This window comes from Entelurus aequoreus, linkage group LG02 (assembly GCF_033978785.1).
Source record: "Entelurus aequoreus isolate RoL-2023_Sb linkage group LG02, RoL_Eaeq_v1.1, whole genome shotgun sequence".
Classification (NCBI taxonomy): domain Eukaryota; kingdom Metazoa; phylum Chordata; class Actinopteri; order Syngnathiformes; family Syngnathidae; genus Entelurus; species Entelurus aequoreus.
The window spans coordinates 89,455,236-89,472,916 of NC_084732.1; the positions used below are offsets into that span (position 1 = coordinate 89,455,236).

Below are 17,681 nucleotides of genomic sequence, written 5' to 3' on the forward strand. Positions count from 1 at the left end.
CCGTTGGGGTGGCATCCTGCCCTTTGTGCGCCCCCCCCTTGGGGCTCTGTTGGGCATTGCTGGGATGTGGTGAAGGGCTGATGATAATCAGACACATTCTAAAATTGGGGTCAGAGGTCACAGACGCCGAGGAACCATCTGGACGTGTGTTTATGAAATACTTACCTGGATTTGTTTGAGTTTTCCTGTATATTTTTGCAGTGATACTTACCTGTACATATTTTGCAGTGTTTTTCCTATCTGTATATACTTTGCAGTGATTTGTTTAGTTTAGTGTGTGGTGTGATTATTGTCTTATTTTGGATTGATTTTCCCACACCTGGCTTCTTCCTCGGCTCTCTGACGAGCAAACTAAACGACTGCAGGTGTGAGCTGTAGCCCCGCCCCCTGCAGAGCTCTAGTAAAATCCTCCCCCTTCCACAGCTCCATTTGGAAAAAGGCTCCAGCGGATGAGGTGGCCATCTTGCTGGAGACCTCAAGTGTGGAAGCTTTACATGCCTGATGAGGCCAAACAGGCCGAAACGCGTCGCATGTTCATAAAAATAATGAAGAAATTGGTTGATGTGTCTGACACCAGTCTCGGGGTTGTCCGATTGGGGTCCCCTGGGGGGGTGTGCTCTGGGTGTGGGGTCACTCTGGCAGACTGTAGACGGACAGCGCATATTCCCTTTTCCCTCCCCCTAACCCTAACCCTAACCCCCCAACACCTAACTAGCCAGTGCCTCCAGTCTGCCGTTGGGGTGGCATCCTGCCCTTTGTGCGCCCCCCCCTTGGGGCTCTGTTGGGCATTGCTGGGATGTGGTGAAGGGCTGATGATAATCAGACACATTCTAAAATTGGGGTCAGAGGTCACAGACGCCGAGGAACCATCTGGACGTGTGTTTATGAAATACTTACCTGGATTTGTTTGAGTTTTCCTGTATATTTTTGCAGTGATACTTACCTGTACATATTTTGCAGTGTTTTTCCTATCTGTATATACTTTGCAGTGATTTGTTTAGTTTAGTGTGTGGTGTGATTATTGTCTTATTTTGGATTGATTTTCCCACACCTGGCTTCTTCCTCGGCTCTCTGACGAGCAAACTAAACGACTGCAGGTGTGAGCTGTAGCCCCGCCCCCTGCAGAGCTCTAGTAAAATCCTCCCCCTTCCACAGCTCCATTTGGAAAAAGGCTCCAGCGGATGAGGTGGCCATCTTGCTGGAGACCTCAAGTGTGGAAGCTTTACATGCCTGATGAGGCCAAACAGGCCGAAACGCGTCGCATGTTCATAAAAATAATGAAGAAATTGGTTGATGTGTCTGACACCAGTCTCGGGGTTGTCCGATTGGGGTCCCCTGGGGGGGTGTGCTCTGGGTGTGGGGTCACTCTGGCAGACTGTAGACGGACAGCGCATATTCCCTTTTCCCTCCCCCTAACCCTAACCCTAACCCCCCAACACCTAACTAGCCAGTGCCTCCAGTCTGCCGTTGGGGTGGCATCCTGCCCTTTGTGCGCCCCCCCCTTGGGGCTCTGTTGGGCATTGCTGGGATGTGGTGAAGGGCTGATGATAATCAGACACATTCTAAAATTGGGGTCAGAGGTCACAGACGCCGAGGAACCATCTGGACGTGTGTTTATGAAATACTTACCTGGATTTGTTTGAGTTTTCCTGTATATTTTTGCAGTGATACTTACCTGTACATATTTTGCAGTGTTTTTCCTATCTGTATATACTTTGCAGTGATTTGTTTAGTTTAGTGTGTGGTGTGATTATTGTCTTATTTTGGATTGATTTTCCCACACCTGGCTTCTTCCTCGGCTCTCTGACGAGCAAACTAAACGACTGCAGGTGTGAGCTGTAGCCCCGCCCCCTGCAGAGCTCTAGTAAAATCCTCCCCCTTCCACAGCTCCATTTGGAAAAAGGCTCCAGCGGATGAGGTGGCCATCTTGCTGGAGACCTCAAGTGTGGAAGCTTTACATGCCTGATGAGGCCAAACAGGCCGAAACGCGTCGCATGTTCATAAAAATAATGAAGAAATTGGTTGATGTGTCTGACACCAGTCTCGGGGTTGTCCGATTGGGGTCCCCTGGGGGGGTGTGCTCTGGGTGTGGGGTCACTCTGGCAGACTGTAGACGGACAGCGCATATTCCCTTTTCCCTCCCCCTAACCCTAACCCTAACCCCCCAACACCTAACTAGCCAGTGCCTCCAGTCTGCCGTTGGGGTGGCATCCTGCCCTTTGTGCGCCCCCCCCTTGGGGCTCTGTTGGGCATTGCTGGGATGTGGTGAAGGGCTGATGATAATCAGACACATTCTAAAATTGGGGTCAGAGGTCACAGACGCCGAGGAACCATCTGGACGTGTGTTTATGAAATACTTACCTGGATTTGTTTGAGTTTTCCTGTATATTTTTGCAGTGATACTTACCTGTACATATTTTGCAGTGTTTTTCCTATCTGTATATACTTTGCAGTGATTTGTTTAGTTTAGTGTGTGGTGTGATTATTGTCTTATTTTGGATTGATTTTCCCACACCTGGCTTCTTCCTCGGCTCTCTGACGAGCAAACTAAACGACTGCAGGTGTGAGCTGTAGCCCCGCCCCCTGCAGAGCTCTAGTAAAATCCTCCCCCTTCCACAGCTCCATTTGGAAAAAGGCTCCAGCGGATGAGGTGGCCATCTTGCTGGAGACCTCAAGTGTGGAAGCTTTACATGCCTGATGAGGCCAAACAGGCCGAAACGCGTCGCATGTTCATAAAAATAATGAAGAAATTGGTTGATGTGTCTGACACCAGTCTCGGGGTTGTCCGATTGGGGTCCCCTGGGGGGGTGTGCTCTGGGTGTGGGGTCACTCTGGCAGACTGTAGACGGACAGCGCATATTCCCTTTTCCCTCCCCCTAACCCTAACCCTAACCCCCCAACACCTAACTAGCCAGTGCCTCCAGTCTGCCGTTGGGGTGGCATCCTGCCCTTTGTGCGCCCCCCCCTTGGGGCTCTGTTGGGCATTGCTGGGATGTGGTGAAGGGCTGATGATAATCAGACACATTCTAAAATTGGGGTCAGAGGTCACAGACGCCGAGGAACCATCTGGACGTGTGTTTATGAAATACTTACCTGGATTTGTTTGAGTTTTCCTGTATATTTTTGCAGTGATACTTACCTGTACATATTTTGCAGTGTTTTTCCTATCTGTATATACTTTGCAGTGATTTGTTTAGTTTAGTGTGTGGTGTGATTATTGTCTTATTTTGGATTGATTTTCCCACACCTGGCTTCTTCCTCGGCTCTCTGACGAGCAAACTAAACGACTGCAGGTGTGAGCTGTAGCCCCGCCCCCTGCAGAGCTCTAGTAAAATCCTCCCCCTTCCACAGCTCCATTTGGAAAAAGGCTCCAGCGGATGAGGTGGCCATCTTGCTGGAGACCTCAAGTGTGGAAGCTTTACATGCCTGATGAGGCCAAACAGGCCGAAACGCGTCGCATGTTCATAAAAATAATGAAGAAATTGGTTGATGTGTCTGACACCAGTCTCGGGGTTGTCCGATTGGGGTCCCCTGGGGGGGTGTGCTCTGGGTGTGGGGTCACTCTGGCAGACTGTAGACGGACAGCGCATATTCCCTTTTCCCTCCCCCTAACCCTAACCCTAACCCCCCAACACCTAACTAGCCAGTGCCTCCAGTCTGCCGTTGGGGTGGCATCCTGCCCTTTGTGCGCCCCCCCCCTTGGGGCTCTGTTGGGCATTGCTGGGATGTGGTGAAGGGCTGATGATAATCAGACACATTCTAAAATTGGGGTCAGAGGTCACAGACGCCGAGGAACCATCTGGACGTGTGTTTATGAAATACTTACCTGGATTTGTTTGAGTTTTCCTGTATATTTTTGCAGTGATACTTACCTGTACATATTTTGCAGTGTTTTTCCTATCTGTATATACTTTGCAGTGATTTGTTTAGTTTAGTGTGTGGTGTGATTATTGTCTTATTTTGGATTGATTTTCCCACACCTGGCTTCTTCCTCGGCTCTCTGACGAGCAAACTAAACGACTGCAGGTGTGAGCTGTAGCCCCGCCCCCTGCAGAGCTCTAGTAAAATCCTCCCCCTTCCACAGCTCCATTTGGAAAAAGGCTCCAGCGGATGAGGTGGCCATCTTGCTGGAGACCTCAAGTGTGGAAGCTTTACATGCCTGATGAGGCCAAACAGGCCGAAACGCGTCGCATGTTCATAAAAATAATGAAGAAATTGGTTGATGTGTCTGACACCAGTCTCGGGGTTGTCCGATTGGGGTCCCCTGGGGGGGTGTGCTCTGGGTGTGGGGTCACTCTGGCAGACTGTAGACGGACAGCGCATATTCCCTTTTCCCTCCCCCTAACCCTAACCCTAACCCCCCAACACCTAACTAGCCAGTGCCTCCAGTCTGCCGTTGGGGTGGCATCCTGCCCTTTGTGCGCCCCCCCCTTGGGGCTCTGTTGGGCATTGCTGGGATGTGGTGAAGGGCTGATGATAATCAGACACATTCTAAAATTGGGGTCAGAGGTCACAGACGCCGAGGAACCATCTGGACGTGTGTTTATGAAATACTTACCTGGATTTGTTTGAGTTTTCCTGTATATTTTTGCAGTGATACTTACCTGTACATATTTTGCAGTGTTTTTCCTATCTGTATATACTTTGCAGTGATTTGTTTAGTTTAGTGTGTGGTGTGATTATTGTCTTATTTTGGATTGATTTTCCCACACCTGGCTTCTTCCTCGGCTCTCTGACGAGCAAACTAAACGACTGCAGGTGTGAGCTGTAGCCCCGCCCCCTGCAGAGCTCTAGTAAAATCCTCCCCCTTCCACAGCTCCATTTGGAAAAAGGCTCCAGCGGATGAGGTGGCCATCTTGCTGGAGACCTCAAGTGTGGAAGCTTTACATGCCTGATGAGGCCAAACAGGCCGAAACGCGTCGCATGTTCATAAAAATAATGAAGAAATTGGTTGATGTGTCTGACACCAGTCTCGGGGTTGTCCGATTGGGGTCCCCTGGGGGGGTGTGCTCTGGGTGTGGGGTCACTCTGGCAGACTGTAGACGGACAGCGCATATTCCCTTTTCCCTCCCCCTAACCCTAACCCTAACCCCCCAACACCTAACTAGCCAGTGCCTCCAGTCTGCCGTTGGGGTGGCATCCTGCCCTTTGTGCGCCCCCCCCCTTGGGGCTCTGTTGGGCATTGCTGGGATGTGGTGAAGGGCTGATGATAATCAGACACATTCTAAAATTGGGGTCAGAGGTCACAGACGCCGAGGAACCATCTGGACGTGTGTTTATGAAATACTTACCTGGATTTGTTTGAGTTTTCCTGTATATTTTTGCAGTGATACTTACCTGTACATATTTTGCAGTGTTTTTCCTATCTGTATATACTTTGCAGTGATTTGTTTAGTTTAGTGTGTGGTGTGATTATTGTCTTATTTTGGATTGATTTTCCCACACCTGGCTTCTTCCTCGGCTCTCTGACGAGCAAACTAAACGACTGCAGGTGTGAGCTGTAGCCCCGCCCCCTGCAGAGCTCTAGTAAAATCCTCCCCCTTCCACAGCTCCATTTGGAAAAAGGCTCCAGCGGATGAGGTGGCCATCTTGCTGGAGACCTCAAGTGTGGAAGCTTTACATGCCTGATGAGGCCAAACAGGCCGAAACGCGTCGCATGTTCATAAAAATAATGAAGAAATTGGTTGATGTGTCTGACACCAGTCTCGGGGTTGTCCGATTGGGGTCCCCTGGGGGGGTGTGCTCTGGGTGTGGGGTCACTCTGGCAGACTGTAGACGGACAGCGCATATTCCCTTTTCCCTCCCCCTAACCCTAACCCTAACCCCCCAACACCTAACTAGCCAGTGCCTCCAGTCTGCCGTTGGGGTGGCATCCTGCCCTTTGTGCGCCCCCCCCTTGGGGCTCTGTTGGGCATTGCTGGGATGTGGTGAAGGGCTGATGATAATCAGACACATTCTAAAATTGGGGTCAGAGGTCACAGACGCCGAGGAACCATCTGGACGTGTGTTTATGAAATACTTACCTGGATTTGTTTGAGTTTTCCTGTATATTTTTGCAGTGATACTTACCTGTACATATTTTGCAGTGTTTTTCCTATCTGTATATACTTTGCAGTGATTTGTTTAGTTTAGTGTGTGGTGTGATTATTGTCTTATTTTGGATTGATTTTCCCACACCTGGCTTCTTCCTCGGCTCTCTGACGAGCAAACTAAACGACTGCAGGTGTGAGCTGTAGCCCCGCCCCCTGCAGAGCTCTAGTAAAATCCTCCCCCTTCCACAGCTCCATTTGGAAAAAGGCTCCAGCGGATGAGGTGGCCATCTTGCTGGAGACCTCAAGTGTGGAAGCTTTACATGCCTGATGAGGCCAAACAGGCCGAAACGCGTCGCATGTTCATAAAAATAATGAAGAAATTGGTTGATGTGTCTGACACCAGTCTCGGGGTTGTCCGATTGGGGTCCCCTGGGGGGGTGTGCTCTGGGTGTGGGGTCACTCTGGCAGACTGTAGACGGACAGCGCATATTCCCTTTTCCCTCCCCCTAACCCTAACCCTAACCCCCCAACACCTAACTAGCCAGTGCCTCCAGTCTGCCGTTGGGGTGGCATCCTGCCCTTTGTGCGCCCCCCCCTTGGGGCTCTGTTGGGCATTGCTGGGATGTGGTGAAGGGCTGATGATAATCAGACACATTCTAAAATTGGGGTCAGAGGTCACAGACGCCGAGGAACCATCTGGACGTGTGTTTATGAAATACTTACCTGGATTTGTTTGAGTTTTCCTGTATATTTTTGCAGTGATACTTACCTGTACATATTTTGCAGTGTTTTTCCTATCTGTATATACTTTGCAGTGATTTGTTTAGTTTAGTGTGTGGTGTGATTATTGTCTTATTTTGGATTGATTTTCCCACACCTGGCTTCTTCCTCGGCTCTCTGACGAGCAAACTAAACGACTGCAGGTGTGAGCTGTAGCCCCGCCCCCTGCAGAGCTCTAGTAAAATCCTCCCCCTTCCACAGCTCCATTTGGAAAAAGGCTCCAGCGGATGAGGTGGCCATCTTGCTGGAGACCTCAAGTGTGGAAGCTTTACATGCCTGATGAGGCCAAACAGGCCGAAACGCGTCGCATGTTCATAAAAATAATGAAGAAATTGGTTGATGTGTCTGACACCAGTCTCGGGGTTGTCCGATTGGGGTCCCCTGGGGGGGTGTGCTCTGGGTGTGGGGTCACTCTGGCAGACTGTAGACGGACAGCGCATATTCCCTTTTCCCTCCCCCTAACCCTAACCCTAACCCCCCAACACCTAACTAGCCAGTGCCTCCAGTCTGCCGTTGGGGTGGCATCCTGCCCTTTGTGCGCCCCCCCCTTGGGGCTCTGTTGGGCATTGCTGGGATGTGGTGAAGGGCTGATGATAATCAGACACATTCTAAAATTGGGGTCAGAGGTCACAGACGCCGAGGAACCATCTGGACGTGTGTTTATGAAATACTTACCTGGATTTGTTTGAGTTTTCCTGTATATTTTTGCAGTGATACTTACCTGTACATATTTTGCAGTGTTTTTCCTATCTGTATATACTTTGCAGTGATTTGTTTAGTTTAGTGTGTGGTGTGATTATTGTCTTATTTTGGATTGATTTTCCCACACCTGGCTTCTTCCTCGGCTCTCTGACGAGCAAACTAAACGACTGCAGGTGTGAGCTGTAGCCCCGCCCCCTGCAGAGCTCTAGTAAAATCCTCCCCCTTCCACAGCTCCATTTGGAAAAAGGCTCCAGCGGATGAGGTGGCCATCTTGCTGGAGACCTCAAGTGTGGAAGCTTTACATGCCTGATGAGGCCAAACAGGCCGAAACGCGTCGCATGTTCATAAAAATAATGAAGAAATTGGTTGATGTGTCTGACACCAGTCTCGGGGTTGTCCGATTGGGGTCCCCTGGGGGGGTGTGCTCTGGGTGTGGGGTCACTCTGGCAGACTGTAGACGGACAGCGCATATTCCCTTTTCCCTCCCCCTAACCCTAACCCTAACCCCCCAACACCTAACTAGCCAGTGCCTCCAGTCTGCCGTTGGGGTGGCATCCTGCCCTTTGTGCGCCCCCCCCTTGGGGCTCTGTTGGGCATTGCTGGGATGTGGTGAAGGGCTGATGATAATCAGACACATTCTAAAATTGGGGTCAGAGGTCACAGACGCCGAGGAACCATCTGGACGTGTGTTTATGAAATACTTACCTGGATTTGTTTGAGTTTTCCTGTATATTTTTGCAGTGATACTTACCTGTACATATTTTGCAGTGTTTTTCCTATCTGTATATACTTTGCAGTGATTTGTTTAGTTTAGTGTGTGGTGTGATTATTGTCTTATTTTGGATTGATTTTCCCACACCTGGCTTCTTCCTCGGCTCTCTGACGAGCAAACTAAACGACTGCAGGTGTGAGCTGTAGCCCCGCCCCCTGCAGAGCTCTAGTAAAATCCTCCCCCTTCCACAGCTCCATTTGGAAAAAGGCTCCAGCGGATGAGGTGGCCATCTTGCTGGAGACCTCAAGTGTGGAAGCTTTACATGCCTGATGAGGCCAAACAGGCCGAAACGCGTCGCATGTTCATAAAAATAATGAAGAAATTGGTTGATGTGTCTGACACCAGTCTCGGGGTTGTCCGATTGGGGTCCCCTGGGGGGGTGTGCTCTGGGTGTGGGGTCACTCTGGCAGACTGTAGACGGACAGCGCATATTCCCTTTTCCCTCCCCCTAACCCTAACCCTAACCCCCCAACACCTAACTAGCCAGTGCCTCCAGTCTGCCGTTGGGGTGGCATCCTGCCCTTTGTGCGCCCCCCCCTTGGGGCTCTGTTGGGCATTGCTGGGATGTGGTGAAGGGCTGATGATAATCAGACACATTCTAAAATTGGGGTCAGAGGTCACAGACGCCGAGGAACCATCTGGACGTGTGTTTATGAAATACTTACCTGGATTTGTTTGAGTTTTCCTGTATATTTTTGCAGTGATACTTACCTGTACATATTTTGCAGTGTTTTTCCTATCTGTATATACTTTGCAGTGATTTGTTTAGTTTAGTGTGTGGTGTGATTATTGTCTTATTTTGGATTGATTTTCCCACACCTGGCTTCTTCCTCGGCTCTCTGACGAGCAAACTAAACGACTGCAGGTGTGAGCTGTAGCCCCGCCCCCTGCAGAGCTCTAGTAAAATCCTCCCCCTTCCACAGCTCCATTTGGAAAAAGGCTCCAGCGGATGAGGTGGCCATCTTGCTGGAGACCTCAAGTGTGGAAGCTTTACATGCCTGATGAGGCCAAAACAGGCCGAAACGCGTCGCATGTTCATAAAAATAATGAAGAAATTGGTTGATGTGTCTGACACCGCTCTCGGCGTTGTCCGATTGGGGTCCCCTGGGGGGGTGTGCTCTGGGTGTGGGGTCACTCTGGCAGGCTGTAGACGGACAGCGCATATTCCCTTTTCCCTCCCCCTAACCCTAACCCTAACCCCCCAACACCTAACTAGCCAGTGCCTCCAGTCTGCCGTTGGGGTGGCATCCTGCCCTTTGTGCGCCCCCCCCTTGGGGCTCTGTTGGGCATTGCTGGGATGTGGTGAAGGGCTGATGATAATCAGACACATTCTAAAATTGGGGTCAGAGGTCACAGACGCCGAGGAACCATCTGGACGTGTGTTTATGAAATACTTACCTGGATTTGTTTGAGTTTTCCTGTATATTTTTGCAGTGATACTTACCTGTACATATTTTGCAGTGTTTTTCCTATCTGTATATACTTTGCAGTGATTTGTTTAGTTTAGTGTGTGGTGTGATTATTGTCTTATTTTGGATTGATTTTCCCACACCTGGCTTCTTCCTCGGCTCTCTGACGAGCAAACTAAACGACTGCAGGTGTGAGCTGTAGCCCCGCCCCCTGCAGAGCTCTAGTAAAATCCTCCCCCTTCCACAGCTCCATTTGGAAAAAGGCTCCAGCGGATGAGGTGGCCATCTTGCTGGAGACCTCAAGTGTGGAAGCTTTACATGCCTGATGAGGCCAAACAGGCCGAAACGCGTCGCATGTTCATAAAAATAATGAAGAAATTGGTTGATGTGTCTGACACCACTCTCGGCGTTGTCCGATTGGGGCCCCCTGGGGGGGTGTGCTCTGGGTGTGGGGTCACTCTGGCAGACTGTAGACGGACAGCGCATATTCCCTTTTCCCTCCCCCTAACCCTAACCCTAACCCCCCAACACCTAACTAGCCAGTGCCTCCAGTCTGCCGTTGGGGTGGCATCCTGCCCTTTGTGCGCCCCCCCCTTGGGGCTCTGTTGGGCATTGCTGGGATGTGGTGAAGGGCTGATGATAATCAGACACATTCTAAAATTGGGGTCAGAGGTCACAGACGCCGAGGAACCATCTGGACGTGTGTTTATGAAATACTTACCTGGATTTGTTTGAGTTTTCCTGTATATTTTTGCAGTGATACTTACCTGTACATATTTTGCAGTGTTTTTCCTATCTGTATATACTTTGCAGTGATTTGTTTAGTTTAGTGTGTGGTGTGATTATTGTCTTATTTTGGATTGATTTTCCCACACCTGGCTTCTTCCTCGGCTCTCTGACGAGCAGACTAAACGACTGCAGGTGTGAGCTGTAGCCCCGCCCCCTGCAGAGCTCTAGTAAAATCCTCCCCCTTCCACAGCTCCATTTGGAAAAAGGCTCCAGCGGATGAGGTGGCCATCTTGCTGGAGACCTCAAGTGTGGAAGCTTTACATGCCTGATGAGGCCAAACAGGCCGAAACGCGTCGCATGTTCATAAAAATAATGAAGAAATTGGTTGATGTGTCTGACACCACTCTCGGCGTTGTCCGATTGGGGCCCCCTGGGGGGGTGTGCTCTGGGTGTGGGGTCACTCTGGCAGACTGTAGACGGACAGCGCATATTCCCTTTTCCCTCCCCCTAACCCTAACCCTAACCCCCCAACACCTAACTAGCCAGTGCCTCCAGTCTGCCGTTGGGGTGGCATCCTGCCCTTTGTGCGCCCCCCCCTTGGGGCTCTGTTGGGCATTGCTGGGATGTGGTGAAGGGCTGATGATAATCAGACACATTCTAAAATTGGGGTCAGAGGTCACAGACGCCGAGGAACCATCTGGACGTGTGTTTATGAAATACTTACCTGGATTTGTTTGAGTTTTCCTGTATATTTTTGCAGTGATACTTACCTGTACATATTTTGCAGTGTTTTTCCTATCTGTATATACTTTGCAGTGATTTGTTTAGTTTAGTGTGTGGTGTGATTATTGTCTTATTTTGGATTGATTTTCCCACACCTGGCTTCTTCCTCGGCTCTCTGACGAGCAGACTAAACGACTGCAGGTGTGAGCTGTAGCCCCGCCCCCTGCAGAGCTCTAGTAAAATCCCCCCCCTTCCACAGCTCCATTTGGAAAAAGGCTCCAGCGGATGAGGTGGCCATCTTGCTGGAGACCTCAAGTGTGGAAGCTTTACATGCCTGATGAGGCCAAACAGGCCGAAACGCGTCGCATGTTCATAAAAATAATGAAGAAATTGGTTGATGTGTCTGACACCACTCTCGGCGTTGTCCGATTGGGGCCCCCTGGGGGGGTGTGCTCTGGGTGTGGGGTCACTCTGGCAGACTGTAGACGGACAGCGCATATTCCCTTTTCCCTCCCCCTAACCCTAACCCTAACCCCCCAACACCTAACTAGCCAGTGCCTCCAGTCTGCCGTTGGGGTGGCATCCTGCCCTTTGTGCGCCCCCCCCTTGGGGCTCTGTTGGGCATTGCTGGGATGTGGTGAAGGGCTGATGATAATCAGACACATTCTAAAATTGGGGTCAGAGGTCACAGACGCCGAGGAACCATCTGGACGTGTGTTTATGAAATACTTACCTGGATTTGTTTGAGTTTTCCTGTATATTTTTGCAGTGATACTTACCTGTACATATTTTGCAGTGTTTTTCCTATCTGTATATACTTTGCAGTGATTTGTTTAGTTTAGTGTGTGGTGTGATTATTGTCTTATTTTGGATTGATTTTCCCACACCTGGCTTCTTCCTCGGCTCTCTGACGAGCAGACTAAACGACTGCAGGTGTGAGCTGTAGCCCCGCCCCCTGCAGAGCTCTAGTAAAATCCTCCCCCTTCCACAGCTCCATTTGGAAAAAGGCTCCAGCGGATGAGGTGGCCATCTTGCTGGAGACCTCAAGTGTGGAAGCTTTACATGCCTGATGAGGCCAAACAGGCCGAAACGCGTCGCATGTTCATAAAAATAATGAAGAAATTGGTTGATGTGTCTGACACCACTCTCGGCGTTGTCCGATTGGGGCCCCCTGGGGGGGTGTGCTCTGGGTGTGGGGTCACTCTGGCAGACTGTAGACGGACAGCGCATATTCCCTTTTCCCTCCCCCTAACCCTAACCCTAACCCCCCAACACCTAACCCTAACCCTAACCCTAACCCTAACCCTAACCCTAACCCTAACCCATCTAATGCTTTTGTGATTTCTTTCTTGCAGGGTGCCCTGAGGGCCTACCGTTGGAGCTTGACGTTACCGGCACGGGCTGAAGCAGGACAGTGCATCCTTGCCCATCCCCCTTCCCCTAACCCTAACCCAACAACACCTAACTTGGCCAGTGCCGCCAGTCCGTGCGCAGGTGTCTTGTCTCCTCGGTGGACCTGACGGGTGCCTTGTGGGTGAGTTATCCTTTTGCGGCAGGTGTGATGGGGGCAACAAGTCATAAACTTGAAAGACTTGTTTTAAACACATTGTAAATAGGAGTTTGAGGGAGATCAAGGCATATATCTTTTTGCCTTGATGTGGAGGGTGTCAGCCCCGCCCCCTTCCTGCTCAAAACCTCCTCCATTCCTGAGACAGGCACATCTCCCTCACAGCGCTCGATGAGAGGACATCACGCTGCAGAGAAAACATGGAGAAGCCAAAGCCAGCCTGATGAGGCTTGACAGGCCGAAACGCGTCGCTGGAATCAGGTCCAACAATGTGTTTGACATCACATCTAATGCTTTTGTGATTTCTTTCTTGCAGGGTGCCCTGAGGGCCTACCGTTGGAGCTTGACGTTACCGGCACGGGCTGAAGCAGGACAGTGCATCCTTGCCCATCCCCCTTCCCCTAACCCTAACCCAACAACACCTAACCCTAACCCTAACCCTAACCCTAACCCTAACCCTAACCCCTAACCCTAACCCTAACACTCTGGCGGGTTGTTGATTGGACCGTGCCATCCTAATTCCTGTCCCATTCCCCTAACCCTAACCATAACCCTCTACAACCTAACCCTAACCCTAACCCTAACCCCTAACCCCTAACCCTAACCCTAACCCTAACCCTAACCCCTAACCCTAACCCTAACCCTAACCCCTAACCCTAACCCTAACCCCCTAACACCTAACCCTAATCCTAACCCTATCCCTAACCCCTAACCCTTATTTTGTAGATTTTATTCAGATTGACACGCAGTGCACTGCAGTTACTGGTTTTATCCACCAAGTGGCACTAGCGATACACATAATATTACATGCAGGGCATTCTAGCAACTGTTTTTTTCCACCGAGTGTCATTAGCATATTACCTACAATGCATGTCTCCTGATTAGCCAATGGGCTGCAGGCCAGCCCCTACCTGTGGTCAGAGGGCACCAAGCTATCGAGGAAGGAAGACTCCCGAAACTTTATTGTAAGCTCTTTAACTTTCTATTTTAATATTATTTTCTGTGACATATCGCGCCTGATGAAGGTACAATATACCGAAACATTGCATCGATTTGTCACAGTTTATATATAAATAAATAGTGCTATTTTTTCGAAATTTGTATTTTTTATTTTTCCTTTTTACCTGCCCATTGACACATTCACAAACTACCTCCGATTCTATTGCCTACCTTTTATTTTTATATAATGTCCGGGTTTTTGCAAAAGCAGCCCCCTATGTTGTTAGCTCATAGCAATAGCATAACACATGCGGTGCCGCCATCTTGGCTAACCGTTAGCGCCGATAAAGATGAGCGTGGCCTCAACTCTGAGCCACGCCACGGCGAATTGGCAGACAATAACATCAAGAACGGAGGTGGTCTCCAGGACAACAATTTCGTCCTCAAAATTAGATGCATGCAAAACATCATCATAATGATGCATCATCTGAAAAACATTAATAAACATGAGCAGCCACCAACTATTTTTAAAATGGCAAATACACTGGCCAATAGGATCAGGCCTGCACTAAACAATGCCGACACGGAGGCTTTGATTGCAATTAATGTCAAAAATTGGGCTGGCGCTACAATGGACATTTTAAAGAGGCATTATTTAAATGCATTAAAAATCGAGAAAGACAAGCTGACTCCTGTAATTGACTACAACTGGAGGTCCTCCTTTTTTATTGCCTCTAACTGGGCCAAAAAGAAGTTTGGCACAAAGATGACTTTTTGCACCCTGCAACTGGTGGAGAGCCAAATAGCTTTGCTTGTGGTGTCAACAACCAAAGGCCACAACGGACGAGCGGTACCACCAGGACCAAGCAATGACGTCGGACCGACGACGCCCCTCTCTCCATCCCAGAGACCTCAGGCCCAGGCGGAGATGTGCGACGAGTTCCCTCCTCCTACCTGCTCGGCGCCGGCTGTCCAGATGACTCCACAACGGTCCAGCAGACATGCGGAACCTACCTGCTCCGCTCCTGTGACGCAAGACGGCAGACGAAGGCGAGAAAGCAGACGACCTGTGAATGACTGGAGACAATGGAACATCAGACCCCAGGCGCCCCAGGTACAGAATGTGGCTTGTGGCGAACCCCCTCCCACCTGCAGACGATTTGAGACGAAGAGGATGAGACGACTGAGTGCTGAAGGCATCGAGCCTCCTGACCACAGCTCGCTCACGCCCATCGCCGTCCAGCCAGCCAGACAGGTGACATGGAACTCTCCCACCGATGTGCTGACACGCTGGTTCCGAAGATGGGCGGGCCTACCCCACAATCCCCATACATCGGGGGGGTGTCTAAATGGGGTGCAGAATGTCTGACTTTGTGGGTGTTGTCCTTTGGGGGTGTCTGGTTGGCCTCCTTCGGGGACTTCCGGGGGGTTCTGCGTCTGACGGGGCCCAACTTTGACGGATTGTTGACGGACCGTGCACATTCCTCTCTCTCTCTCTCTCTCCCTCTCTCTCTCTTTCTCTCTCTCTCATCCTACCCCCAAAACCCTAACCCTAACCCAAGTTTTATTGAATGCCCTTTTTTTATTTGCTCCAAACTTGGTCATAGTTTGATCTCAAATATATTAAGAGTAATAATATTGAAAGGTACCTGAAAGGTAAAATGATTGTGATTCATTTGTCTTTATACATGATTGATGCCATCATTAATTGCATGAGCTACTGTGTCAAATTTGGCACAACTATATGGCCACCCTGGATAGGTTGTGGCATGGAACATTTACAAATCAACAGAAACTTGACCTCAGCTCATGTGACAGTTGACACTTTAGAGAGCCACTAGCAAGAGGTCATGGGATTTTTACTGCTGGGATGGATTTTAAACTGGAGCAGTGGGAGCACTGCTCTGCTAAAAGCCGGCCAGCGCTTTTAGGGAGGCTGTGCTCGGCACAAAGACTTGGAGTGACCAGAGGCAGAGTGTGACAGCACCGGAAGAGAGGAGGAGGAGGAAGAGGTGGGACATGGACGAGTGGGAAAGAAAGGGAGGGAACGAGTGGGAGAGAAGGGGAGGGTGCGAGTGGGAAAGAAGGGGAGGGAACGAGTGGGAGAGAAGGGGAGGGTGCGAGTGGGAAAGAAGGGGAGGGAACGAGTGGGAGAGAAGGGGAGGGTGCGAGTGGGAAAGAAGGGGAGGGTGCGAGTGGGAAAGAAGGGGAGGGAACGAGTGGGAGAGAAGGGGAGGGTGCGAGTGGGAAAGAAGGGGAGGGAACGAGTGGGAGAGAAGGGGAGGGAGCGAGTGGGGAGAGTGCAGCAGAAAAGTGGAGGAGAGGGAGCAGAAAGAGGGAAAGTGAAGGAGTCAGAAAGTAGAAAAAAAGCAAAGGCTCCTGCTAACATTCCTCCCACAGCCACAGCGATCCAAAGCCTGGGTGGAGAAGCTTTCCAGGGAGAAAATAAATGATTGTTTTTGTGGGGAATCAGAAGGCTGCCTGTGAAGAAGAGAGGAATAAGGAAGCAAGAAAAGGTTTTTTACAGCCTCTCGTGTCCTGCAGGAGAACATGGACTCTGACTCAGGAGAGCAGAGCGATGGGGACCTCTCTCCAGGTACTTTCATCTATTTCTACACCAACAAAGGGTTCTTGTGGTGTGCTGCATGAAGTGAGCTTTGGGATGCAGAAGACTGACAAGTGTGCTGATGAAAGCTCCAACACGTGTTTGGTGCTCATCAACACATCCGAGGGGAGCCAGAACATCCCTGAATGTTTCTCCCTGACACCTCTCGCAGAAAGGCATCGTCGCTTTAGAAAAGCTGCCAAAGATTGATTGTGGCTTTGCAAAGTCCTAAATGACTTTGTGCTGGGGTCTTCTGATAACTTTACAAAGTCCTAAATGACTTTGTGCTGGGATCTTCTGATAACTTTACAAAGTCCTAAATGACTTTGTGCTGGGATCTTCTGATAACTTTACAAAGTCCTAAACGACTTTGTGCTGGGATCTTCTGATAACTTTACAAAGTCCTAAATGACTCTGTGCTGGGATCTTCTGATAACTTTACAAAGTCCTAAATGACTCTGTGCTGGGATCTTCTGATAACTTTACAAAGTCCTAAATGACTTTGTGCTGGGATCTTCTGATAACTTTACAAAGTCCTAAATGACTCTGTGCTGGGATCTTCTGATAACTTTACAAAGTCCAAATGACTCTGTGCTGGGATCTTCTGATAACTTTACAAAGTCCTAAATGACTCTGTGCTGGGATCTTCTGATAACTTTACAAAGTCCTAAATGACTTTGTGCTGGGATCTTCTGATAACTTTACAAAGTCCTAAATGACTTTGTGCTGGGATCTTCTGATAACTTTACAAAGTCCTAAATGACTTTGTGCTGGGATCTTCTGATAACTGCTTCCTGTCCAACTTGTAAAAGGTGGACATGTTCTTCTAGCTTTGTAAGGAAATTATGTTGAACTCCACCCTCTGTGTGCCCATCTGGCACATTGTCCGTCTGGCGCGCTGGCACATTGTCCCTCATATTGTCCGTCACATTGTCCGTCACATTGTGTGTGCGTGTATATATAAATGTGTATACATGTGTGTGTGTGTGTGTGTGTATATAAATGTGTATATATGTGTGTGCGTGTATATATAAATGTGTATATATGTGTGTGCGTGTATATATAAATGTGTATATATGTGTGTGCGTGTATATATAAATGTGTATATATGTGTGTGCGTGTATATATAAATGTGTATATATGTGTGTGCGTGTATATATAAATGTGTATACATGTGTGTGCGTGTATATATAAATGTGTATATATGTGTGCATGTATATATAAATGTGTATATGTGTGTGCGTGTATATATAAATGTGTATATATGTGTGTGCGTGTATATAAATGTGTATATATGTGTGTGCGTGTATATATAAATGTGTATACATGTGTGTGCGTGTATATATAAATGTGTAAACGTGTGTGCGTGTATATATAAATGTGTATATATGTGTGCATGTATATATAAATGTGTATACATGTG

The 17,681-nt window shown here is 49.1% G+C and overlaps 1 protein-coding gene across 1 annotated transcript in view; it reads left to right on the top strand.

Moving 5' to 3' along the window:
• The first annotated feature begins 15,979 nt into the window (after window positions 1–15,979).
• tnfaip8l3 (tumor necrosis factor, alpha-induced protein 8-like 3) overlaps window positions 15,980–17,681 on the top strand; it is a 52,259-nt gene continuing 50,557 nt past the window's right edge. Inside the window, exon 1 of the mRNA XM_062069778.1 lies at window positions 15,980–16,249. Coding sequence (XP_061925762.1) covers window positions 16,204–16,249 — 46 coding nt within the window. The 5' untranslated portion in view covers window positions 15,980–16,203. The remainder of the gene's footprint in view (window positions 16,250–17,681) is intronic.